A 22,763-nucleotide genomic window follows, 5' to 3' on the forward strand; every position below is an offset into this window, starting at 1 on the left:
CGTCCTCGGACCTCAGAGCGGTTCCTGCCGTCATTAATGTCTGCCTACTTCCTGTTCACTTCGGGCTGGGCTGGTCTGCTTCTCAATGGGGGGGGGATTATTCTCCCTGTGGAGATTAAATCCAAATTTAAGAATCTTCTGTCATATGGACACTCCCCTAGCCCGGACTAAAAACAGTAGAAACCATTTAAAAGGACTCAAATGTGAGCTGGACTCTGCCGCGCCGTCCATAAATAGCCCGCCATCTGTTTCACGCTTTCGCCGCAGCCAAACGGCGAGCAGAGAACCCCTCAAACGGGTTTTGATGGAGGAACAAAGGAGGAGCGCAGTGCTGGAACTGAACCTTCTGCTGGACCAGACAGCAGCTCGGCGTGTGCGCTCTCAAAGTCCTTCCCCGGGCGTGTAAGGGAGCGCCACTCGCAGCGGAGTGGACCTGCCATCGATTGGGATGTGAAGTGGCTTAGGCGTAGCTCCGTGTGTCAATAGCTTCACCCTCTGCCTCAACCCCGAGATGAAACAGAGGCTTGTGGAAGCCAAGCTCCGCCTGTTTGAGTGATCTCTGTGGAAAAAGTTGCCTCAGAACGCCACACTTCCAGGCTGAGTCCACAGCAAATTAGAATGCAGGCAGCGGCGCCGTGGATTCAGACGGCGCTTTAATTGGCTTCATATCAGGGTTAGATAGCGCCATTGTTGACAGTTGATTAGGGGGGGGGAAATAAAAGAACAAGGTGACTTGATATTGTGGTGATAAGCAAAAATCCCAACTCGATCACATCAATACTTTCCTCATTTGCACGTCTGTGCCTCACCTTGCACCCAATGACGGCGGCGGCATCAGAGTCCGGCCTGTGGCGGGCGGAGCTGCACTTTGGAGCGTGCTCTGTCATAAATTTGTGTGCGGCGTCCACTCCCCTCCCATTTGCTCTCGACACAACGGTTGACCTGCAGAGCGCGCCGCACAACGCCGCACATTTCTGCAGCGTTGATTGTGGCTAATTCACAGCATGTCACATCACGGCTCTTCAAAATAAAGGTCACCTCTGAGCAGCACTTAATGGCTTTTTGTCTGTTTTGCAGGCAACCGTGCAGCAAACCCCCTCACCAGAATCGGAATCTCCTCCGTGAGGGGTTTGTGTGTTTTTATAAAAGGTCATTTCTGGAGTAACTAAAGATGTCTGTGAAGGCCTAAGAAGTCCTTTTAGACGGAAACATCCGGGCTTCCCTCCCAATCTTTACTCAGAGCAACTTTTTCTCTGGTTTGGACCGTGGTCATCAAAAAGCAGCACCTTCACTTTAGGCTGCTTTGAAAATAAAGTAGGCGGGGCCAGGGCAGGTTGGAAATGAGCGTCTTTGTTGGATCCAAGGATGAAAAAAATTGCTTAAAAAATGAGAGAAATTAGGAAAATGGAGGCGCGCGAATTCCAGCCCTTAAGTTGCGTTCACGCTGAAGGTGCGTCTGGGGCGTACGGACCCAATCAGAGGACCTGCAGCCTGTTTTAGGTTTAAATATTTGAGACTTGGGCCAAGATTTCACGTCACCCCGACCAATCAGGAACTCTGCTTAGTGTGATGTATTTATGACCTGATCAGTGGGTGGAGTCAAAAAACTAACATGGAGGAGAATCAGATTGAATTTTTTTTTAGTAATGTCATGCAATAAAAGGTTTTTGTGGGATTAATTGTTCAGGGCCTGCAATTAATTAATCAAATTAATCTATTTTAATTAATCTTTACTGTGAAAAGCCTCATTTGGAGATATTTTCCTTTGAATTCAAGACATTGTGGTTAGTAAAACATCAAATTTGAACATTTTCCTGATAACAGACTTCCAGCCTTTACCTGAACACCACTAAGGGGATTTTCTTTTCAATCTCCAACAATTAAAAAAGCCAAACACAAGAACCAAACATCTGGACCAGAGTCTCTAATTTAACACCTTAAATCAGTCGGAAAACTTTTCTGAGCAATCCAAAGCAATATTGACCACCAACGTCCATCGTACATACATTTGTTGACACACCTTATTCCACAGTTTATCGTCCAAACCGATCAGCCCATTAATTCATGATAACGCACACCTGGCCGGGCTTTATCCCTCACAGAAGAGGTAACAGCTGTGGCCTTGTGGGCTTGTTTGCCTTAGTTCAATGAAAAACGACAAAGTCGCACATAAAGAGTAGCGACGCGGCACAGCGCGTGGACATGGAGGTACACAAAAAGAAAGACGTACGGAGGCGTTTTCAGCCTGAGTCAGATAAAACATACTTTCAAGGTAAACAGTTGGACATTTGTTTTTTAAATATTTGAGAACACGACAATAGTCATAGATGATAAATGAGATTAACGCGATTAAAAAAAAAGTGCTAATTTGCCAGGAATTTAATTATTTAATTGATTCATGTTGACACTCATTCATTTATTTTTTTTATTGGTACTGAGACTGTGATAAAAGACATAAGCGAATAAACTTCGGCCATGTCGTACAAAGCCATGAGGCTGAAACCCTTTAACAGTAGCTCCTCCCACTCACTTTTGAAGCGTCACGTTTACGATTTTTGTCTCCAGCAGCAAACTGGAGAATTTGGCGCACAAACGGCGTTCGGTTTGAACGCGGTGTTAAACCTGCTGTTGTAAAAATGTATGAATAATCCATTTGATCAGCAAAAGCTTATGGTGATTTTTAAAAATGCACTGAAATAAAGATACATAGATTAAATAAAAAAACTGTGATTGTTTTTAAATTGAGGTTTGCTTCTGTCTCACAGATGTTTGTCCACTTTACTTTGCTGCGATGAAGACATGAAAACATGTCAGGCTTTTTTTCAGAACCACTCTTCAATCAGAAACGCATCAAAGTGGTAGATATCAGAGTTCATTGGGATTTCTCCTCTCAGATTGATTTATCAGTTTGTGGGCATTTTCAGGTTGTCGTCTCTGTTTAGCGATGAACTTTCATCCGTGTACATCCTGGTTTTTTTGGTTGAAAGCATCTTTGAAGCCTTAAATAGAAACCCACGTCTGCTCCACTCCTTTGTTTTGTCCGTTAAACAGAGCAACTCTTTGGGTTTTTATTCCCTGCATGAGTTCAGGTCTGGGAAAAATCCCAACCTCTCAGTTTTTCTGTTGTTTACCGAGTCGGGCTGGGATATTTATGGATCCCAAAGTGCAGAGACTCTGCTTTCATTAGAGTCCGCCCTGCGTGTTTTACATGTTTCCAGCTCCGAGACACTTAATTCAAATAAATGGGTCAGATTTTCATTAGGCTCTGGAGAAGCCTGATAAGCACCCATTCGTTTGAATCGGGCCTGAGACGCCTCCAAAGTATGCAGGGCAGGAAGTCTGGGATTAGAACCGCTGAACTGGAGGTTAATCACATTCCAAGCAGGTACAGATCTGGTAATTAAACATCTGTAACAGAGAGCAGTGACCCACGCAGACGGTGAAAGTCAAAATGATGATGAGGTTAGTAACTAAACTTTAGTTACTAAATAAATTAGTGCTGAAATAGTTAAAAAAAAACTCCATTTGTTGTAAGTTTTAAGCATACTTGTTTTGATTAATGAAACTTATGACAACACTTGGAAATATGGATCTTTAAATTGTCCCCTCCTCCCTCATGTACACAAAGTTATTAAAAAAAAGGGAGTGTAGCTTTCATTTACATTTTTCACCACATGCATTCAAGTTGTCATCACGCTAACAGCATGATGTGATCATAACATGATCACATCATAACATGATCACATCATGTTATGATGTGATCATGTTATGATGTGATCATCATAACATAATCACATCATAACATGATCATCATAACATGATCATCATAACATAATCATGTTATGATGATCATGTTATGATGATCACATCATAACATGGTCATCATAACATGATTATGTTATGATGATCATGTTATGATGATCACATCATAACATGGTCATCATAACATGATGGTCATGTTATGATGATCACATCATAACATGGTCATCATAACATGATTATGTTATGATGATCATGTTATGATCATCATAACATGCATTTTACACAAAAACATTCAAGGCTCTATAACCTTTAAATATACATATTTCTTTCAGATTAAGACTTTTAGAGATAGTACAGAAATCCATTTTAATTTGTTTGATTAATACGGGGAAAAATAAAAATGATTAGAATTTGCATTTATGAATGTAAAATTAATTTTAATAGTTTTTTATGCGAGTTGACGTTTTTACTATGAAAGCTAAGAATGATATTTAAATTTCAGAGTGAAGTCCGGGTGAATATGTTCTTTGATAAACCTTTCTTCCCAAAAAGTCTTTCAGTCCAATTCCAAAAAAGACGGTTAATTGTTTCTGGATGTTCTTTGCTAAATGTACAGTTAGGCTGGATTGCTTTGATGTATTTTATGCATTATTTTAAACTCCTTTCATCTTCTTACTCATCATACATGTTTGAGTCACACTCCAGCCTTTTCTCCAAATAATGTCAGGAACAAACCATCTCCAGTAGGTTTTAGCTAAAAAGCCGCTTTTTCCTTCACATCATTGTAATAAGCGACAAATTCTGCTCCTGAACACAAACAGGAAGTTGTCTGTGTTGAGCGAAACAACAGATGCAACTTTCTAAACTTGTTTTCTTTTGTTCGTGACCAATTTGGAAGATGTAAATTGTGTTCTTTCATGCGGTGTTTGGAGCTCCCTGGATCCACCTTTTAAAGAAGCACATTGAAGCCGTGTGCTCATTGTTGTGCTTCAGAGAGCGCCCCGCTTTTGTCATGTGGCGCCGCGCCGTGCCCAAACGCGCATGCTGATTGCAGGTTGAGCCCCGTGTTGACACCGGCTTTCTTTGTGCGAGCGTGTTATCTTCCTGCCCCACCGCTCGCCTCTCTCTCTCTCTCTCTCGCAACAGAAATCCCGCTTCCCGGCAAACATATTAGTCTCCATGGAAACTCGTTTTCACCCAAACTTTCCCCGGTGCCAAATGACCCCGCGCTGTTCCTTAGCTTGAAGCTGCTTTGTGTGGAAGTGTTTTCTTTTGGAGATTAAACGTCAGAAGGCAAATGGAGGTCCTGCTGGTTTTCATCGGCAGGTTATTGAATAAGAATATGTGCAAAATACCAACGTGCGCCGCTGTAGCACACAGTAGGAAAACACACTGATGTGCTTCTGTGCTTCGGGGATAACAAGAAGCCCGAGTTGCCGCACAGTTTTATCAGGTGGAAGCAGCATGTGCGGGTTATGTGATATTTTACAAAGAGAATAATCCCGGCTGTGCTCGACAGCACGCCTCACAGCAGAACACTTCCTCAAATTAGGTCTCCGTCATGGAAAAAAAGTAATGACCGCTTGGTTTAATGGAACCGTAACTGCTTTCCGTCTGTTTGGGGGGGGGGTTCCCCGTGCAATATTTACACTCGCTCCTCTCCTTAATGTCCACAGATAATTGCACCCGCAAAGGTCAGCCAAGAATCCCGCCGTAAGCGCCAAAGTGAAAGCTACGGGACTACAATTACGCGGAGAGTCGGACTGCGGAGAGAAGTGAATGACAGGTAGGAAATAATTCATACAATCACCTGCTGTATTATGAATAGCCACCTGTCGAGAGGACGAATCGCGGTCAGTTATCCCCAGAATTGCCCTTTTTTTTGTCACTTGTTAGTAATTGCCTTATTCTCTTGATAATATAATGAAATTAACCCAAACACATTTCCTCCTCCTGACATTCGTGAGGCAAGGTTGAAGTCGACACGGCTGCAGTCCCACAATTATATTTAGATGCTTTGACTCCGGCGCCGTTTGGCTCCTGCCGGCTGCCAATCATCAGTCAGGTTCTCCGTTTGTACCCAAAAACATACAGCGTTAAATCCCACTGCAAGGGCGCTCTTTTAAGAAATTCCGGATCACTCGCACGCGTTTTCTATTTGGGCTGCATCTGACCTTGCAGAGAGCAGACATAAAAGGCTGTCAGTCAAGCCGTCGTGCAATCTTTGTTTCCTGGTAGTTGTCATTCTCTGGAGGAGTCGAGCAACAACCGACTTAAAGCTTGTGATTCTGTGCTCCTGGCAAAACACTCGTCTGTCCTTCTGCCGAGCCTCGGGGTAAGGTGGAAAGAAGGTGAAAAGACGGAAGAAAAGGAAAGTTTGGCAGCGACGTTTGAGCGGCTGGAGAATGGAATCAAGGCCAGCAGATTGTTGTTTCTTCATCACTGCAGGGTCACGTTTCTGACCTCCCAGAGATTCCTCTTTTTAAACCTGAGTAAGACGAAGAGAAAAGAACATCTCATAGATGGACAGATAATATTATAGAATCCTATCTATGCACACATGCTTGGAAATATTTGGTTTGTTGATTTTTGTTTTGTTTTTTCCCCCTGGAGGTTATGAGAGGCGTAGAGAAGGACTCTTTACATTTAAAACACTTCAAAACTTAATGTAGTTTTTGTAAATAAATAGAAAAGTAAGCATAGAAACCCAACACACTTTCCCATATTTATTTTAGAATACAACATAGAAGAAATATAAGTTATGTTGAATTTTCTTGCTCTTTCTGACCCGTGATGTCTCCCACATGCGCTTCTGTCTGCACTAAATGACGCGTTCTAGTATTTTCTCCCTTATATTTTAATCTAATTAGTCCTGTTTTTCTCGTTGCCATGAGAAAATCGAATATTTGTCAATACGGTTTGTGTTATTTTATTCATACAGATGCAGCAAATACTTCCTTTCAAAGTTTATTTTCATGTTTAAAAGAAAATCAATCAAACATCGACTTTATTTGTGGATTGCGTTTTTGCACTTATACTACTTCTGAATTCCTTCACTACTGTCTGAATCTACAATTCCACAATCCAGTGCCTTAAAGATTTCCCAGAAGTCTCTGCGAGAAACCAGTTTGCATCAATGCTCACTAGTTTGACAGAATTAGACCACAAAGCATATTTCTGCCCCCCAAAAAATGCATTTAAATGTATTTTTTAATAAAGACTCAATATTTTTTAATGATCAGAACACACTGGAGTCATTACTAGTTGTGGGAAAACGCTCCTATTTATTAGATATTTACTTCATGAAAACGGTGACGTCATATTTGCCGTTTAAAAAAAAAAATGAAAAAGTAGTGAGCGTGGTGTTTTTAAAATATGAGGCTCTAGATCAGAAATGAACAACAGACGCAGCAGCCTGAACCATCAAAGAGGTGACGGACAGAAATGCATAAATAGATGCAGAAAGAACTGAGGCCAGACTCACCTTGTTGATGTTTTAAATTGGAAATAGTTATAGATTACCTCTATAGCTGTTAAAACTGTAGTTTAAAATGTTGTTTTCAGCTTCAGTTCCTGAAAAAATGTTTACAGTTTAAGCGGTTGGGCTTAAAACTATTAAAGGTTCGGATTCAGATTAATTGTTTTCTTTTCCACAAGAAAAAGTATACATTAAAAAACAGTACCAGACATCTTAAGCAAGGGGAAAAAAAGGGAGCAGCATAAAAAAGGTATTTTTCTGTAACGTACACACATTCAACAAAAGAGCAAAGTCTTCCTCCAAATGAGTTGCAGTGTTTAAACACCAAAAACATGGTTGAAAAAAAATCAATATGTGTATCTTTCTGTTACTTTTCTACACCAGTACAGTACTTAAAAATACGGAGCCCGTGTCCTGACATTAAGATATAAAAATATATCTTGTTCCCACAGATTAATATCTTGTTCCCACAGGTTATTATGTCGTTCGCACGAAATACTATTCCGTTCCCACAAGATACTATTCCATTCCCTCAAAATACTATTCCGTTCCCTCGAAATGATTAACTCGTGCGAACGCAATAATTATGTCGTTCGAACGCAATAATTATGTCGTTCGAACGCAATAATTATTCACGTCATAAGTCATACACGCGGATATGCTCTCTGTACGCCGGCAAAACTAAGCCGCTTTCAGCGGTAACTTCCGTGTCTCTGTGACCCACATTCGTTCAAAAAAGGAACATGAAAAACAAAAATGATCACTTTATTACTGTCTCAATGAATATAAGAAAAATATCAATAGATCTATGATAACTAGGCTGCTTTGTCATACGATAGCTCCTGCTAGGCTACTACTAGCTCCGCCGCAGAGCTCTCTGATCATGTATGCCGGCATTTGGGCAACTGGCTGGTCTGTTGTCAGACAGCTGATATTGTAGTTTAGGGCCGAATAGGAATAATAATATTCAGGACTTGTCTTTTATTAATTTTAGCAGTCAGTTGCTTTACATTCGAAGGCTATAAGGATACATGCTAACTGACTAGCCGATCATTGATCCTGTTATTAATTTACGTCATAGATTTACAGCAGATACCTTCACATTTCTGTCTGTGTGTGTCTCATTACATTGCATTGAAGACACGGACGATGTTTAGAGAACAGATTTATTTATTTTAAAAAGCACAGAAGCATCCATCGTATTCACGTTCATTCACATGATGATGATCTGGTGCCGCCCTCCGGTCATCTTGCTGCTAAAGCCGCTTCCTGCCGCTACTTCCGTGTCTCTGTGAGCATTCAACAGGGGTAAAAATAAAAGCAAGAATGGTCGATCTGTTATTGTCTCGATGGAAATCTGAAAAATATCATATTAAGCTGGCTGCTTCGCCTAAAGCACTTACCTTTAGCTCGTAGCATAACAACAATAGTAGTACGTCACGTTTCCCAGCATGCTTTGCTGCGAATCATTGGCCAATCACCGTGTCCCTGTGACCAAGGTCTAACAACAAGACCAATGATTGGCCATCATCAAAGTTAATAAAAGACAAGTTCTGAATATTTTTATTCCTATTCGACCCTAAACTACAATATCAGCTGTCTGACAACAGACCAGCCAGTTGCCCAAATGCCGGCATACATCAAAGAGCTCTGCGGCGGAGCTAGTAGTAGCCTAGCAGGAGCTATCGTGTGACAAAGCAGCCTAGTTATCATAAATCTTTTGATATTTTTCTTATATTCATTGAGACGGTAATAAAGTGATCATTTTTGTTTTTCATGTTCCTTTTTTGAACGAATATGGGTCACAGAGACACGGAAGTTACCGCTGAAAGCGGCTTAGTTTTGCCGGTGTACAGAGAGCATATCTGCGTGAATGACTTATGACGTGAATAATTACTGCCTTCGAACGGATAAATTATTGCGTTTGAACGACATAATTATTGCGTTCGCACAAGTTAATCATTTCGAGGGAACGGAATAGTATTTTGAGGGAACGCAGTAGTATCTTGAGGGAACGCAATAGTATCTTGTGGGAACAGAATAGTATTTCGTGCGAACGACATAATAACCTGTGGGAACAAGATATATTTTTATATCTTAATGTCAGGACACGGGCTCCGTATAAATACCAGTCATTATTTGTATATTTCTGGTAGTTCATCTTTGACCATTTCTTTGAATGTGATCAGGGATTTCCTCTCTTTTACAGATAATTTTCCAATCGTTCCATATGCGAACCCCGTGAATTGGAAGATCATTTTTCATTTTTGTTCTGAATTTTGGCAATTAGAAAACCTCAGGACCATTTAGGTTGTAGTTACTCGTTCTTTCTTGTTTTTTTATATGGCAGAAGGTTTTGATGAGCTTTGTACCTTTACTTCAGAATACTTAACTAATCCATTCAATTTGAATATTTTCAATTTACTGAGCAATGGATCTCTATAGTTACTGCCAGATATAATTCTTACTGCTTTTATTATACAATGAAAATTGGATTTGTTTATGACTTACATGGGTTTTCCCATGTTTCAATCCAGAAGTCCAGATGTGGAACAATCAATGACTTGTTTGGGAAAGACGGAGCTTTGCTGTCCAAAGACGTTTTGACTTTATGGAGAACTCCAATCGGTTTTGCTAATTTTGTTTTGATATTAGTAAAATGAGGTCTCCAAGTGATCCCTTCGTCAATGATGATGCCCAAAAATGGTCGTCCACAGCTTTCACTGACACTCAAAAGTTGACGGTATAAGCCGTTCCTTAAAGCTTTTGGTTGCTAAACAGAAACCAAGAGTAGCAACTTTTAGGAACAGTTTGATGTTTGAGCTTTAGTTCGCATTTAGCCAGTTTCCTTAGGAAGTACAGCCTAATAAAGTTGGGTGTCATCAGCATATTAATGAAAAAAATCACAGAAAAGTGGCACAGAGCAAAACACAATCTGCTGCTAAGAATTGAGATCTTTGTCAAAGTTAAACAGGCTCGTTTCATGTTATTAAAGGCTTTTACTTTGGTTTATGTCACATTTCTAAAGCTATTTTAGAGAAACGGTGGATGGAAGGACTGTGGGTGGGTAATGGGAGACGGTCCAACATACATTTGGAAGGTTCTGTACATCAGAATGAGCTGAGGGAGATGAAAAGGTGAGAAACAAGAGACCTTGGCATCGAACATCAGTTTCAGAAAATGCAGATATGAAACAGAAAGAGAAAAAAAAACATTTTCCATCAACAACAAAAATGAAGATTCATTTTAGTATAAACATTTTCGCTGCCAACGTCTAGTTCATTTAAAAAGAATCAACAGATGAGACCTATTGAGTCCATTATCAGCTTCAAAAACCCAAACTGAATTCTATTGAAACACCACTGATGTGTAAATGTTTTCCTTTTCTCATCAAGGCAGACTTTTAAAGGGGTATTTCTCTACCAGCTGACACAGAGGCACCTTTGTGCCCCCTCTGTGGACTCCCCCAGCCCTGTGCGCGCTGTTGACCGCTCTGTTTGTCCAGATTTCAGATGTTTGTCTGTCTGAGCACCAGCTGGTCAACTGATTCGGACCCTTCGCAGCACATCAAACATGGGAGCATTTCAGCGCTTGGCTCGGTTTCACATAAACAGATCAAGGCGAGCACGATGTTTTCATTCCAGTTGATGTGGAAATGTCACCACGCTTCAAAGACATCTTCTGTTTTATTCATGTGGATTATCCATTTAGGCCTTTGCTGCCCAAACCCACATAGATAGCTTTGTCCAAAAGCAAAACAGCCTTTATTGTTAGGGACAGAGGGTTGGATAACGGAAGACCTCGATGAAGGTTTTCTGTTCTCCAGCAAGACGTCCACACTGATCGCAGATCCAGAGTTAGCCATAGAACTGGAACCAGGGTAGGACCTGGACCACTAAAGGCCGTGTCCCACTGCCGCTATGGACATTCTACGCATTTTGCACGGATGAAAACTGGTCAGACGTGAATATACGGGGAAAAAGTGAAAAAAGTTGTCGACTTCGACTACGTGAGATTTTCACAGATGTATCATGAATGAACCACGTTAAAACCACAGCAAAACCACACAAGGAACATGGAAATCAACGTGGAACATGAACAGTGTGTGATTATTGTGCTGTTTATATGAAATTCATTAGCGCTTCCTGCAACAATTACGTAATTTAAACGTGATTCATACCATGGTCCAGGTGAAATCTCGATTCTGATTGGCTGCTGGTTGTACATTAAAAAGTGATATACCACAGTGATAACCGCACGGTGAAAAAAGAAGTTCCGGTCACCTAGCTTAAATGTTTTGTATCACTGCGCCGGCTTCTCTAAAACAACCTTTTGCTTCATCATTTGGACAAAAACAAGCGGTAAGAGGAGAACGTTCTCTCTGAACTGATGCTTTATTCAACCCATCGGAAAGTTCAGCATATATATATATCGCCGAATCTTGACTGCAGTGGAGGTGAGGCGCGACGCGGACTATTTGTTACGTAGTGCGCGCCGCACTACGTAACAAATAGTCCGCTTTTTGTTAGAAAAGCAATCCAAATCGGAAAAAAACAAGAATTAAGGACTAAAAACTGGTTAATATGTATTGCTTTGCAAGTGACCATGGTATAAGCGGGTTAATGGCCTTCGAAGTGTGCATTATTACTTTTTAATGCGCTTTGTGCTTCCACGGCGTGCGTTAAAAAGTAATAATGCACACTTCGTCGGCCATTAACCCTGATATTTGCGCCCTATACGCGATATAAGTTATTTTTTTCTTATTTTAAGCATTTATTTCACAAAAAGATTAGACTTTTCTTTTTAGCATTAATAAAAGTTATTAACCATTGTTGACCTTGTTCAAACTTTACTTCCACCATCAAAAACTAAGTTCAGAGATTTAACTAAAATGTTTTAAATGTTGAGATTTTAAAAATGTTCAGCTTCATTTCAATTTTTTGCTTCATTTATCCCATCTTTACCATCGTCATCTTTTTGTTGTCTGTGTCTTTATTAGAATATAAACTATAAAACAACAATCCTAAAAAAAGATTCAGAAGCCGCTTTGAGCTGCAGTTTTTAACTTGTTTCATTCCAGATTGACTCAAAAATTCCCCCTTATCTTTCCCCTTATGTTTGTGTCATGTTTTAGTGTAAATATTTGCATTTTTCTGTGTCGTTGGGTTAGTACTTGGCTGCCGCACAGGGTTGATCGCTACCTAACACCATACGTTCTACATTTTATTCTACCTTTTGCAATAAAGATCTTACTGAGTAGCTTAATGTTATATTTTTACCTGCAGTTTTCCTCAGAAAAAAAAGATTTCCTCTGCATGAGTGAATAGACCAGAACCTGTTTTCTGTGTCATGGTTCCACCTCGGCTCTGAACGACAACACAAAACGTTTTTTCGATTTGAGATTTTTATCTATTTTTTTGAATCCCCAAAAATGAGAAATTTGGAAGGAATCCCTTCACTGCAAACCTAAGCCAGTTTGATCAACAAGCCAACAAACTTTGACTAATTGGACCAAAGAAGCACCACCAGCTGAGCCAGTTGGTAAATCAAAGTCCTGCCAACAGAAATGAAAAATCTGCTTCTGCAAAGAGAAAAATCTTCTGTGTTCTTCCTTCTCCTGAAAATAAAACCTTCCAGATCCGAGTTAACCATCTTATGAATGGCTCACCTCTTTTGCCTGTAAAGTCAACCAACGCCAAACGGACCATCAGCTACCACACGGATCAGACGCCTCCAGAGCTCAGACTGTTTGTATGTCTGCTGCCACACCTCATGTTTCTCCCATTCTCAATTATACATCAGTGGAATAGAAATTGAACACATCACAAATGCTTGATAAGGAGCTAATACAATTACATTAGAATGATTAGGAAAGGTTAAATAGGTGATCTAATGCGTTGATCTTAAATGCACTCATATTTAATTTAATTTGGCTGAACTCTAATGCTGTAGTTAAAATATGTCCTATTAGTGATTGGAGTCTGTATGTAAAACGATTAATTACTGAATAATTGTTCATGCATTTCAACTCTGGCAGGCTTTGAAGGGTGATTTATTTTCTTCAGTGGCTGTACAGAGATAGGGCTTAATTACAGTGGATAGCCTTATCTCCCCTCTCTAATCCGCTCTTTGGAGTCTCCCGCGTTCGCGCCATCTACTCGTCGATATCATCACACTGTTGGCAGAGCCAGACACAGAAAGTGATCCCCAATTTCTCTGTCACATTAAGGCTTATTCATGAAGTCTCCGCCGTGAACCTGACTTAAGAACTCCAAAGTGGGAGGGAAGAGGAGTCGCGGAGTGCTGGAAGTGTGGCGGCGCGCTGACAGTCCGAGGTCAGCCCGGCTGCCACATTACCCACTCGTGCTGTTCCTGTCAGCCGGATGGAGTGAAAAATGTGCGGTCAAATCTGATCAGATAATGGGCTGAGCTCCTCGCCTGGAGCAATTTGTCGCGGATATTCTTGTGCTAATGTCTGCAATTTGACTGTTTACCTCCTGACTGCAAGTACAGAAGAGAATGCCTCTGCAGCCGGCGGTAATGTTGACCAAATACTCGCCACGTAAGCCGTCATTAACCCCAGAGCACGCGCTCAAATCTCTGCTTTGACTTTTCGCTGATCGCCGCTTTCGCTTGATGATTCTGTGCCGCGGCGGATCTTTATCGGGCAGGCGGAAACTGTCCGCCCCGCCTCATTGGGTCGCTTTCAGCACGCCTGAAAAGTGTCAGATACTTTTACACAACTTAGCATAAATAAATAAGTTCAGGAACAAACTCACTGCATTTGCTTCAAGGAAACTTTTACTTTTATGTCTCTTCTGAAGCATCCGTGAACTGGTCACTGATTTCTCCTATGAATAATAACTGAAATATATTAAAAGATAGCTCAAACTTTTCTTCACTAGAAGGCTAATAAACATGCAGACAAAATCCTAAAAAGCCGCAACTTTGAAAAGCGCTAAATATACAAAGATGTTCAATTTATTTTAAATCTGCTTAAGAACCTGCAGTACGACGAAGTATTAGGACCAGTTTTTGTGTCAAATGTCGAACACTTTAAAGTCGTAATTTTACGAGAAAATAGTTGTAACTCTTACATTACGAGATTGAAGTCATATATTTACGACTTATGTAGGTCATACTTATTGTTTTAATTGTAAACTATTTGGGGCTCCATGGGACTTGGTGGGGTGTTTTCTTGTTTTCTGTTTGGAGTTGGAACCCCCCCATCAGAAACACAGGGAACGAGGAAACTCTGCCAACACGGCACAATGAAAATTAAAGACGGATGGACATTTTTAAAGCATTGATCTTAAGTGATAGGTTCACTTCTTTTTTTTAAACACATTTTTAGTTTTCAACGATTTTCATGTACCATAAATCTGAATCAATTTTGACAGATTATTGTGCTTCTTAATGTTTGAAGTGCATGAAAAATGAAAAAAATCAGAAACAGCTCAAACATCGCCTAGATTTTTTTGTTTTAGAAACATTTTAGACAATAAAATACTGAGTTTGCTTTTATTTTGAAAACATTGTCGGTGAAATATAACCAGTAATCTTTCTTGGAAGTGCTCCATATGAAGGTTGATGGGTCTGAATAAACTCACTTCAAAGTGCAGCATCTGTGAGATATTTGACCTGCGGAACATTTTTGTCTAGTTTAGGATCGCGTTTCATCTGCGTCCAAAAGGAATCAGAACAGGAGTTTTCTTGCGCAAACACAGAAAAGCTGTCAAATCTGTCATGATGAGGTTGTTTGGTTTCCAGACCAGCTGTCTGGACTAAATGAAGGCGACTCACTTTGCTAGTTAACCACAGGCGTGGATCAAAGCTCTCTTAACCTTAAACGAACCCTCCTCTCTGAAACAGCGAGCCGACACTCATCGGTCACTCAGCAAACATTTCTCAAGGTGGATTTTCAGTGTAGATAAAAACCGCCTGCTGTAGAATTCTGTTAGATGTTAGGAGACTTGGCAAAACCAGACGCATTTGAAGGACTTATATATTTACTCAGGTGACTTTTATTTTGTTTTATTTTCAATAGTGCTTCAGTTTTGACTCCAGCTTATCGTTTTTTGGACCGACTTCAATAAAAAGTGTGTTTTTAACATCTTTTTGTGGCTTATGATGGAGGACACTAAGTTCAATATAGCATTTCTGAGTATTGTTGTGAATCAAGAGCAGAAAGTACTGTTGAAAAAAGCTTGTAGGTGTGACGCAGAGCAGAAGCTCGCCACCAGCTCCATTCTGATGCATCCTCTGTCAGACCAGTGGATCCATGGACGTCTTTGTTTTCCTCGTCTGAGCTGGAATCTGGATCTAAACTGTACAGGTGGACATCTCTAATCCATTTGCTGAACCGGTATTGTTCTGTTGGGGGTGTGAGGGGCTGTAAGCTAGCAGGAGAGCACGTAAGCAGTGGGGAAGGGAAGGGGGGCGGGGTTTCTTAGTACAAACTATGTCCTGAAAAACGTCAGTTTTCACTTTGCCTCTCTTTGTTGGGACATTTTTTAGCACCTCAAAGGGTTTTTATTATTCTTTTTAAAGCTGTAATCCTTTTTAAAACAGTGTTTGGATTTTTAATTCAGTTGTGATTTTTACAAACTGCACGTTCAGTTTGCGTGTTTGTAGAAAAACCTTCTATGGTTTCGTTTAACTGGGATCCAGCAGAAGAGGCTTAAAAGAATCCATTTGAAAGTGTTTACTTTTGGGCCAAAATACAGTTATTTTTAACATTTTTTCAGTAGTTTCCTGCAGCTGGTGACTCAGCCCCTCCCACAGAGATGTACATGAAGAGGAAGACTCTATTGTTGCCATCATATATGAATACAAGGACATTTGGTTTCCTGGTTTCTCTTCTTATCAGCAATAGAAAAGAAGCTGTTCTTTAGCCTTAAGGTCCGACTTCCTCTGACTGTGAGTCTGACAGAGATCTGTGAAGGCGGAGCGTCCTGGGTGGGCGGGGTCAGTGTGGATTTTTGTGGCTCGACGGGGGAGCCGGGTGGAGTAGGTTTCCTCGAGCTGTGGAAGTGGGGAGCCAAATGAGGCTCATTCATAAATTTCTGCAGCTGAAATAGCTTTTATGTATCTTGAAGAACTATTGTATTGGTGTTCATTAGTTTTTACCAAACTATTGTTTTTTCAATTTAGCGTTAATTTTGTGCTTTTATGTCCGGATCTCTGGCAGATGTCATTGCTGTGGGAGGGTTTTAGAGAACTAGAGCTTCATCTCGACAAAGACTGCAGTGATTGGGCCAAATGTCTTTTCCCCATCAGGCTTCATTTGGAGATTCTATATCTGTACTTTTTCCTCTAGTGTTTATTTTATTCTGTTTCTTCATATGTGTCAGAGAAATGTAAAACGTTGCCCCCACAGCAGTAATTAAGTGTAGCATGTTGCTGTTAGAGAGCTGACTGTTGGCAGTTGACAGTTTGTGTGCTTCTGTCGTCTCGGCCGGCGTTCGACGGCCGTTTCGGCTCGTCCCGGCTCGTCCCGCCGCCCGTGTCTGGACAGAAAACTGTCAGGCTGCATCCACGGACAAATGAATCCTTCCTCCTGACTCGCCGACAGCTCCACCTGAAAGCGACACAAGTCGTGGCGCAAAAAGACGAGTAAGATAACTAATTAGAGCAGAGATCAATGTTGTTTTACGAAAGGATCATGTTTTACCACAAAATCCCAGAATAACACAGCGGCTGTCGTTTGTCTTAATGTCCTCCCATCCATGCACTTTAAAAGTTCCCTTAAGGAAGTTGAAGTCCAACTTTTAACAAGTTTTTCTCTTTAGTTGCTGCTCAGCTCATGTTGAAATATTCTGCTCATTTAGTTATAGAAGATGAATCCATTCTAGGGGAAATTAAGCTGCATTTCAGCCTTTGGCTTCTCTTTATCTTCTAACAATCCCACGAAACCTCCAATCAATCAATTTTTTTAAATGTAATGTTCATGGCCTTTAAAGAAGTCCTTCGTTTATTAACAACTTATTAAGGAAATGCATAATATTTTAAAGAAATGAGGAAATAGCAAAGTAGAATTGTCCCCAAATGGAATTTATGATCCCGATTCTGCAGAAGCCAAGCCCTGAAAAAGTCAAAAGCTGAAGGAATTGTTTCGTTGGTTTTTTTGAAAACTTTTGCATTGTTTTTTTTGTTTTCAGAAATTAATCGACTGACACCTTTCCTTTAGTTGACACAACTTGAATTCCTCTTTTTCATCGCGTCGCTCCCAAACAACAATTAGTATTCAAAAGAGGAGTCGGATTCCCGCTAACTGAATACCATATGGCAGCACCTGATGTTAATGGTAATAGCACTGTCAAGTTTGACAATGTGGAGAAAGCAATACCATCATTCCCCATATTCACTTTTGAAAATCTCATTTTTCTTTCGTCTCTGCACTAACGCAGAGCTGTCAGCGCGTAATTCAATGAGTGTCAGCCACGTTGGCTTCATTTCTCTCGTCAGCGGCTCTCCTTCCTTCCAGCGTTGATTCTGCCGGCTTTAAATTGTCATCATGGCCGTTTTTGGGCGTGATTGTGTTTAATTGTGAAGCAGTGAATCATCTCGTCTTTCTTATTACATTTTCTAGACTGCAGATCAGCGCTCGTCTGCAGAGAACAGTGCTTTTCTTTATTTCCTAATGAAAAACACTGTCAGAGGATCCTTCTTTTACTCGCAGTGTTTTGATAACCAAGGCGGAGCGGATTCTGGTTTTACGCCTTTCAGACGGTATCTGAGTCCCGCTTTGAAAAATCATTGTCTGCCCTGATTACGCCGGCCAATCAGAAACGAGCGGCCATTCTCCCAGAAATGTGCGAACATGCGGGAAAATGCGTAAAGTTTGCCATCTGTTGGATTTTTGTCAAACCTCCAATGAAATCAGGAGCTCAACGTTTCATGCCTCAATCCTCAAAAACAACTTCCTGTCTGATGCCGTCCTGAAAACAAATCAACTCTTAGCATTGTTCCCTTTAGGAAGCTTACAGTAGCAGCTTAGCTTCAACAAAAACAACACAAATCTAAGCTGTTAGCGGCGTTGTACGGCCTGCAGGCGCTACCCGCCTCTGAGCGCCGGCCCCTTTCTCCGCCCCTCTGCCTCTGCCACCCTGGTCAGGGCAGCACCTCACAAATTCATGAACAAATACCAATTAAATTAAAGTTTTTTTCTTGGTTGCCTTGGGGTGACTAACACGTCAGATTGTCGTCTGGTCATCGCCGGGCCCCCCAACCCTCGTTGACTTCCCGCGCCGTCACCGTCTGATTGTAACAAGGACGTGGCAGTGGGACGGGGGTGGCAGTCTGAAAACAGCTGATCATCAGTCAATTATCACACTGCTGCCTTCCTGCCCCACACCTGTCACTGGACTGCCACCGCCCAACCTCCACACAAGAAAACCCTCTTCCCTAGAACCTCTGCGACCGCCGGGAGGCGTGTAGAAATATGCTGATTTAGCTGATAAACCTGCATTTATGTCACAGCGTGGGATATGTGACCGTAAGCTAGTTTGGTTTCATCCATAACAATGTTTCCCTTTCTAAAAAGGGTGGGGGGAGACGAGGACAGCCTCCTTGTTGATAACACACCGCATACTGAAAAACAAACAAACCAAAAAATTATGACTTTGTTACATCAAAAAAAATACACCAACAAATCATCTTCTTGGTTTCCTGAGCAGCACCACATCTCCACCTTTTGTCCTATCAAAATGTTCCCTCGTTTCTTTGACCCAGCTCTTTGTGAATTGTCTGTTGACGGTTTAAAGTCCTTGGTCAGATCAGTATTTACCACGTTAGCCTTTCACATGTTATAAAAGGCTAACTGAAGCTTAGCGTTTAGCAGCTTTTCACAGTTTTCCTTTGTCTTTCTTGTAAAACATGATTGTATCTGAAGAACTTTTACTCCAGATGGAGTCATCTACATGAAGCAGCAAACTTTGATTTAAAAAAAAAGATTTGAAAAATGACGATAAAGCACCAACTCCACCGTTAAACTCTCCTGGTTTCTGGTCCTCATCGGGATTGTTTTCTAACAATCAGTGGGATCCCGGTGCTGCAGATATCAGCGCTAATGTTAGCATCACACATATGGAAAAGAAAGACATCAGACTACACAAGAATTCTGGAAAAGTCCAGCCTCTGCTCCATCAGAAGTAGACAAACATGTTTACGTCGTTCGTCTCTGAACGGGAAATCCGTTTCCAGATGGTCATTCCTGTTTGCTGCCGTCGTGGCTTCCACTCATTTGTTGGAGGTTGTGTAGCGGCTAATCTGCCTTTATTCTTTTGTAAATCTGGAGCAGAGAGTCAGGGATTCAAACGGATCATTTCCATACAAAAGGATGATCCATCTTTCTGCGCAGATTTCCGCCGAGGTGCTTCCCGTGCCGCTGGTGGTTGGCGAGCGGGCCAACTCATCATCTCTCTTGTTCAGGTGACGCTCCTTCAGGCTGGCTGATTTCAGGGCTTATCTCGTGGAGAGCCCCCCCCTGCTTGGCTGCTCATCTCTGCCACTGTCAGACGCTTTCCCCAACTATTGTTGGTGATTGTGGAATGACACTGATTAAAATCATTGATGTTTTAAATCAGGCGTCCTGCTTGTTTTGCTCCGAGGGCCTGTCAGGGCGGTGCCGACTTGTTGTGTCGATTGTTGTGACGCTGCGAGAGAAACCAGCGTTTGTGTCACTTCAATAAAAAAAAGTCTTGCTTGAAATATTTATGCCCCAGTTGAACTTGATGTAGCTCAAAGTGCATTAACTAAGAATCTGAGGGTTCACAAAACCCAAAATTTGCATTTATTTAGGTTTTTTAGCACTAAGACAACATAGCACTTATAGGTACATATTAGCCTTTGACTGTAAATGAGAACTGGACTGAGTGGCCCCTCCCCCATGGCGTTCCAAACAGGAAGTGTCTATTGGTCAGGATAAACATCCTTCATCTGATACCTTTTTTTAACATCTTCTTGATAATCCTCTAGACCAATAAGAATTCTCAATCTAAGTAGGCGGCCTCATGTCCAAAGTTTGAAACGTTGGACAGATTTATTTTACCCCTTTTTCAAATAGTGGGGGTGTGGCCTTCCAAAAAGCTCACTCCTGATTGGTAAGAGGGCTTGCCGTAGAAACGAAGACCAAATCGGACTAATTACTGATGTCGTCTGACTCCATCATGGCGCCGTCTGTATCTCCAAAAAACAAAAGGACCTGGTTGCAGACAACAACATGGCGCCCAGACGTCATTAGCCGTAACCGGAAGTCCAGGTCTGGAATGTCATGTCCTGACCCCCTTTTTTTTTAGACAAAAACAGTCATTTAACTGGCGACCCAAACTGTTATGTTTTAGGCGTTAGAGCTTTAACACCGGAGACATCTTTGTCACATCTCGACATCTCTGTTTCTTTTTTTTACTTGTCCAACAGCTGAGCAGACGGATGCGAGCTGAAAGCCTCTTGTGTTGGACATATTTTACTTTAACAACAGAATCTTCTGACACACCAAACTCCTTTTTTCTTTAGACTAAACTTTATTTATAATAATTATATTTGTAACAGCTTTTTGTTGGACCGAACAGAAAAGAAGAGGAGGGATGAAATGTAGAATTATTACTGTCAGGTTTAGATGTATAACAAATCTTTTTTAACTTGTCCTGTCCAACAGCTGGGCAGACAGATGAAAGCTGAGGGCCTCTTGTGTTAATCATGTTTTACTTTAACAAGAGGGGTTATGAGTCTTCTGACAAACCAGAGGTATGTCTGAATAAACCCCTTTCGGAATGGAGGCCAAATTCATTTCAATCATATTTGAAAGTCTTTTGTGTTGGACCGGACGGAAAAGGAAAGAAGGGAAGAAGAGAGAGGGATGTTAGAGAGAGGGGGGGATAGGAGGGTGATCATAGGATGGGGGGGGGGGGGGGGGGGGGGGTTAAAACCATGAAGCTGAATAAAGCAACAAATTTCTGGATGGTTATACTCATTAAAGTGAGGTTCGGATGTAATACAAGTCTAAAAGGGCGGGGCCTGTCCACACACACACTCAGATGTTATAAACACACCTGTTGGCTCCAAAACAAATGTCCGCATGTCAACATGTACACCATACAAATAGTGTTCACACACGCATACTTATGCCTTCAAACCAACTAGTGTGAAATATTTCATTCATTCTATCACGCACACTATTAGTGCAAAGGTGAGCTAACACCTGTGCTCAGGTGAGTGTTTATGTTCTTCTAAAATGGATGGTGGAACGTGAAAAGAAGGAGGGAGAGTGCCCAGCCACCCCCACACCAAGACCCCCCGCCGCAGCAGTAGCGGCAGCCGGAACCCCCCAACGCCACACGGCAGCAGATAGAGAACAACCGCCCCCTGGGCGACCACATCCGCCACCCAGGCCAGGGCCCCCGGACCGCCACGAGGCCCCCAGAGCCCTCTGTATAACAAATCTAAAATGGGCGGGGCCTCTCCACTCAATCAGATGTTACAAACATTCACATACAAACATGTAAACATGGACGTGATACAAACATTGTTCACACACGCATACATATACATTCAGACTAAAACACGTGAGACATTTCATTTAGTCACACAAACTATTTGTCCAGCAACAGTACCCCCCCCCCCCCCCCAAACACCCACGGTGGCAGATAGAGAACAACCACAACTCTGACTTGCGCGATTAACGTGAATCAGCTGATCGGCAGAGGAAAGCGGCTTTGCACAGAAATGCATACAAAGTATTGCATATCGCTGCAAAGCGCCTTTTTGTCCGTGACAAAAATATCACATGGATTGCGTTGAGGCTGAAAAGTTACGGTTGGGAAGGAACGTAAACGCCGTGTAGAATGTAACTTGTCTGGGCGCCATCTTGTCTGCATCCAGGTCCCCCTCCAAAAAATAAATGGCGACTGACTTCATTTGGTTGGAACAGGAAGTAAACTATCTTCTATGGATGACATCACACGCTCAGTCCAGTTCTCTGATCCAGTTCATGGTTTTGGGCTTTTGTTGGCAAAGGGTAAAAAAAAAAAAGTTTTCTGAAATCGCTGCAATGATTGTAGCAGTTCAGGTCAACCTCCTGGAACCACATAAACTACCTGGGACCACCTGGAACCACCTGGAACCTTACCTGGAACTCATGAAACCACCTGGAACCTCCTAAAACCACCTGTAACCTTACCTGGAACCACCTAAAACCACCTGGAACCTTAACGGGAACCACCTGGAACCTCTTGAAACCACCTGGAAACACCTAAAACCACCTAGAACTTTACCTGAAGCCACCTGGAACCACCAGGAACCTTACCTGGAACCACTTGAAACTACTTGGAACCACCTGAAACAGTGACGTGCGGTGAGGTTAATGGCTGGTGAGGCACTGACGTCATCAGTCAGATTTACAAACATATGAACCATTATGGCAGGCCATTTTAACTAACTTATTCACTATTTGATTGACAACGGTTAACGTGTTTTGTTTAAAATATCATTTCAACATGTTTTTTTCATATACAAACTGCAGCAT

General features: G+C 41.6%; 1 protein-coding gene across 6 annotated transcripts in view; it reads left to right on the plus strand.

The window, feature by feature from the left end:
- rbfox3b (RNA binding fox-1 homolog 3b) overlaps positions 1-22,763 on the plus strand; it is a 653,838-nt gene that overhangs the window by 211,821 nt on the left and 419,254 nt on the right. For all 6 annotated transcript variants that reach the window (XM_078951931.1, XM_078951941.1, XM_078951943.1 and 3 more), the window contains one exon: positions 5,439-5,548. In XM_078951931.1, the coding sequence (XP_078808057.1) occupies positions 5,439-5,548 (110 nt within the window). The remainder of the gene's footprint in view (positions 1-5,438; positions 5,549-22,763) is intronic.

This window comes from Oryzias latipes, chromosome 8 (assembly GCF_053564925.1).
Source record: "Oryzias latipes strain Hd-rR chromosome 8, Olatipes_Hd-rR_3.1".
Lineage (NCBI taxonomy): Eukaryota > Metazoa > Chordata > Actinopteri > Beloniformes > Adrianichthyidae > Oryzias > Oryzias latipes.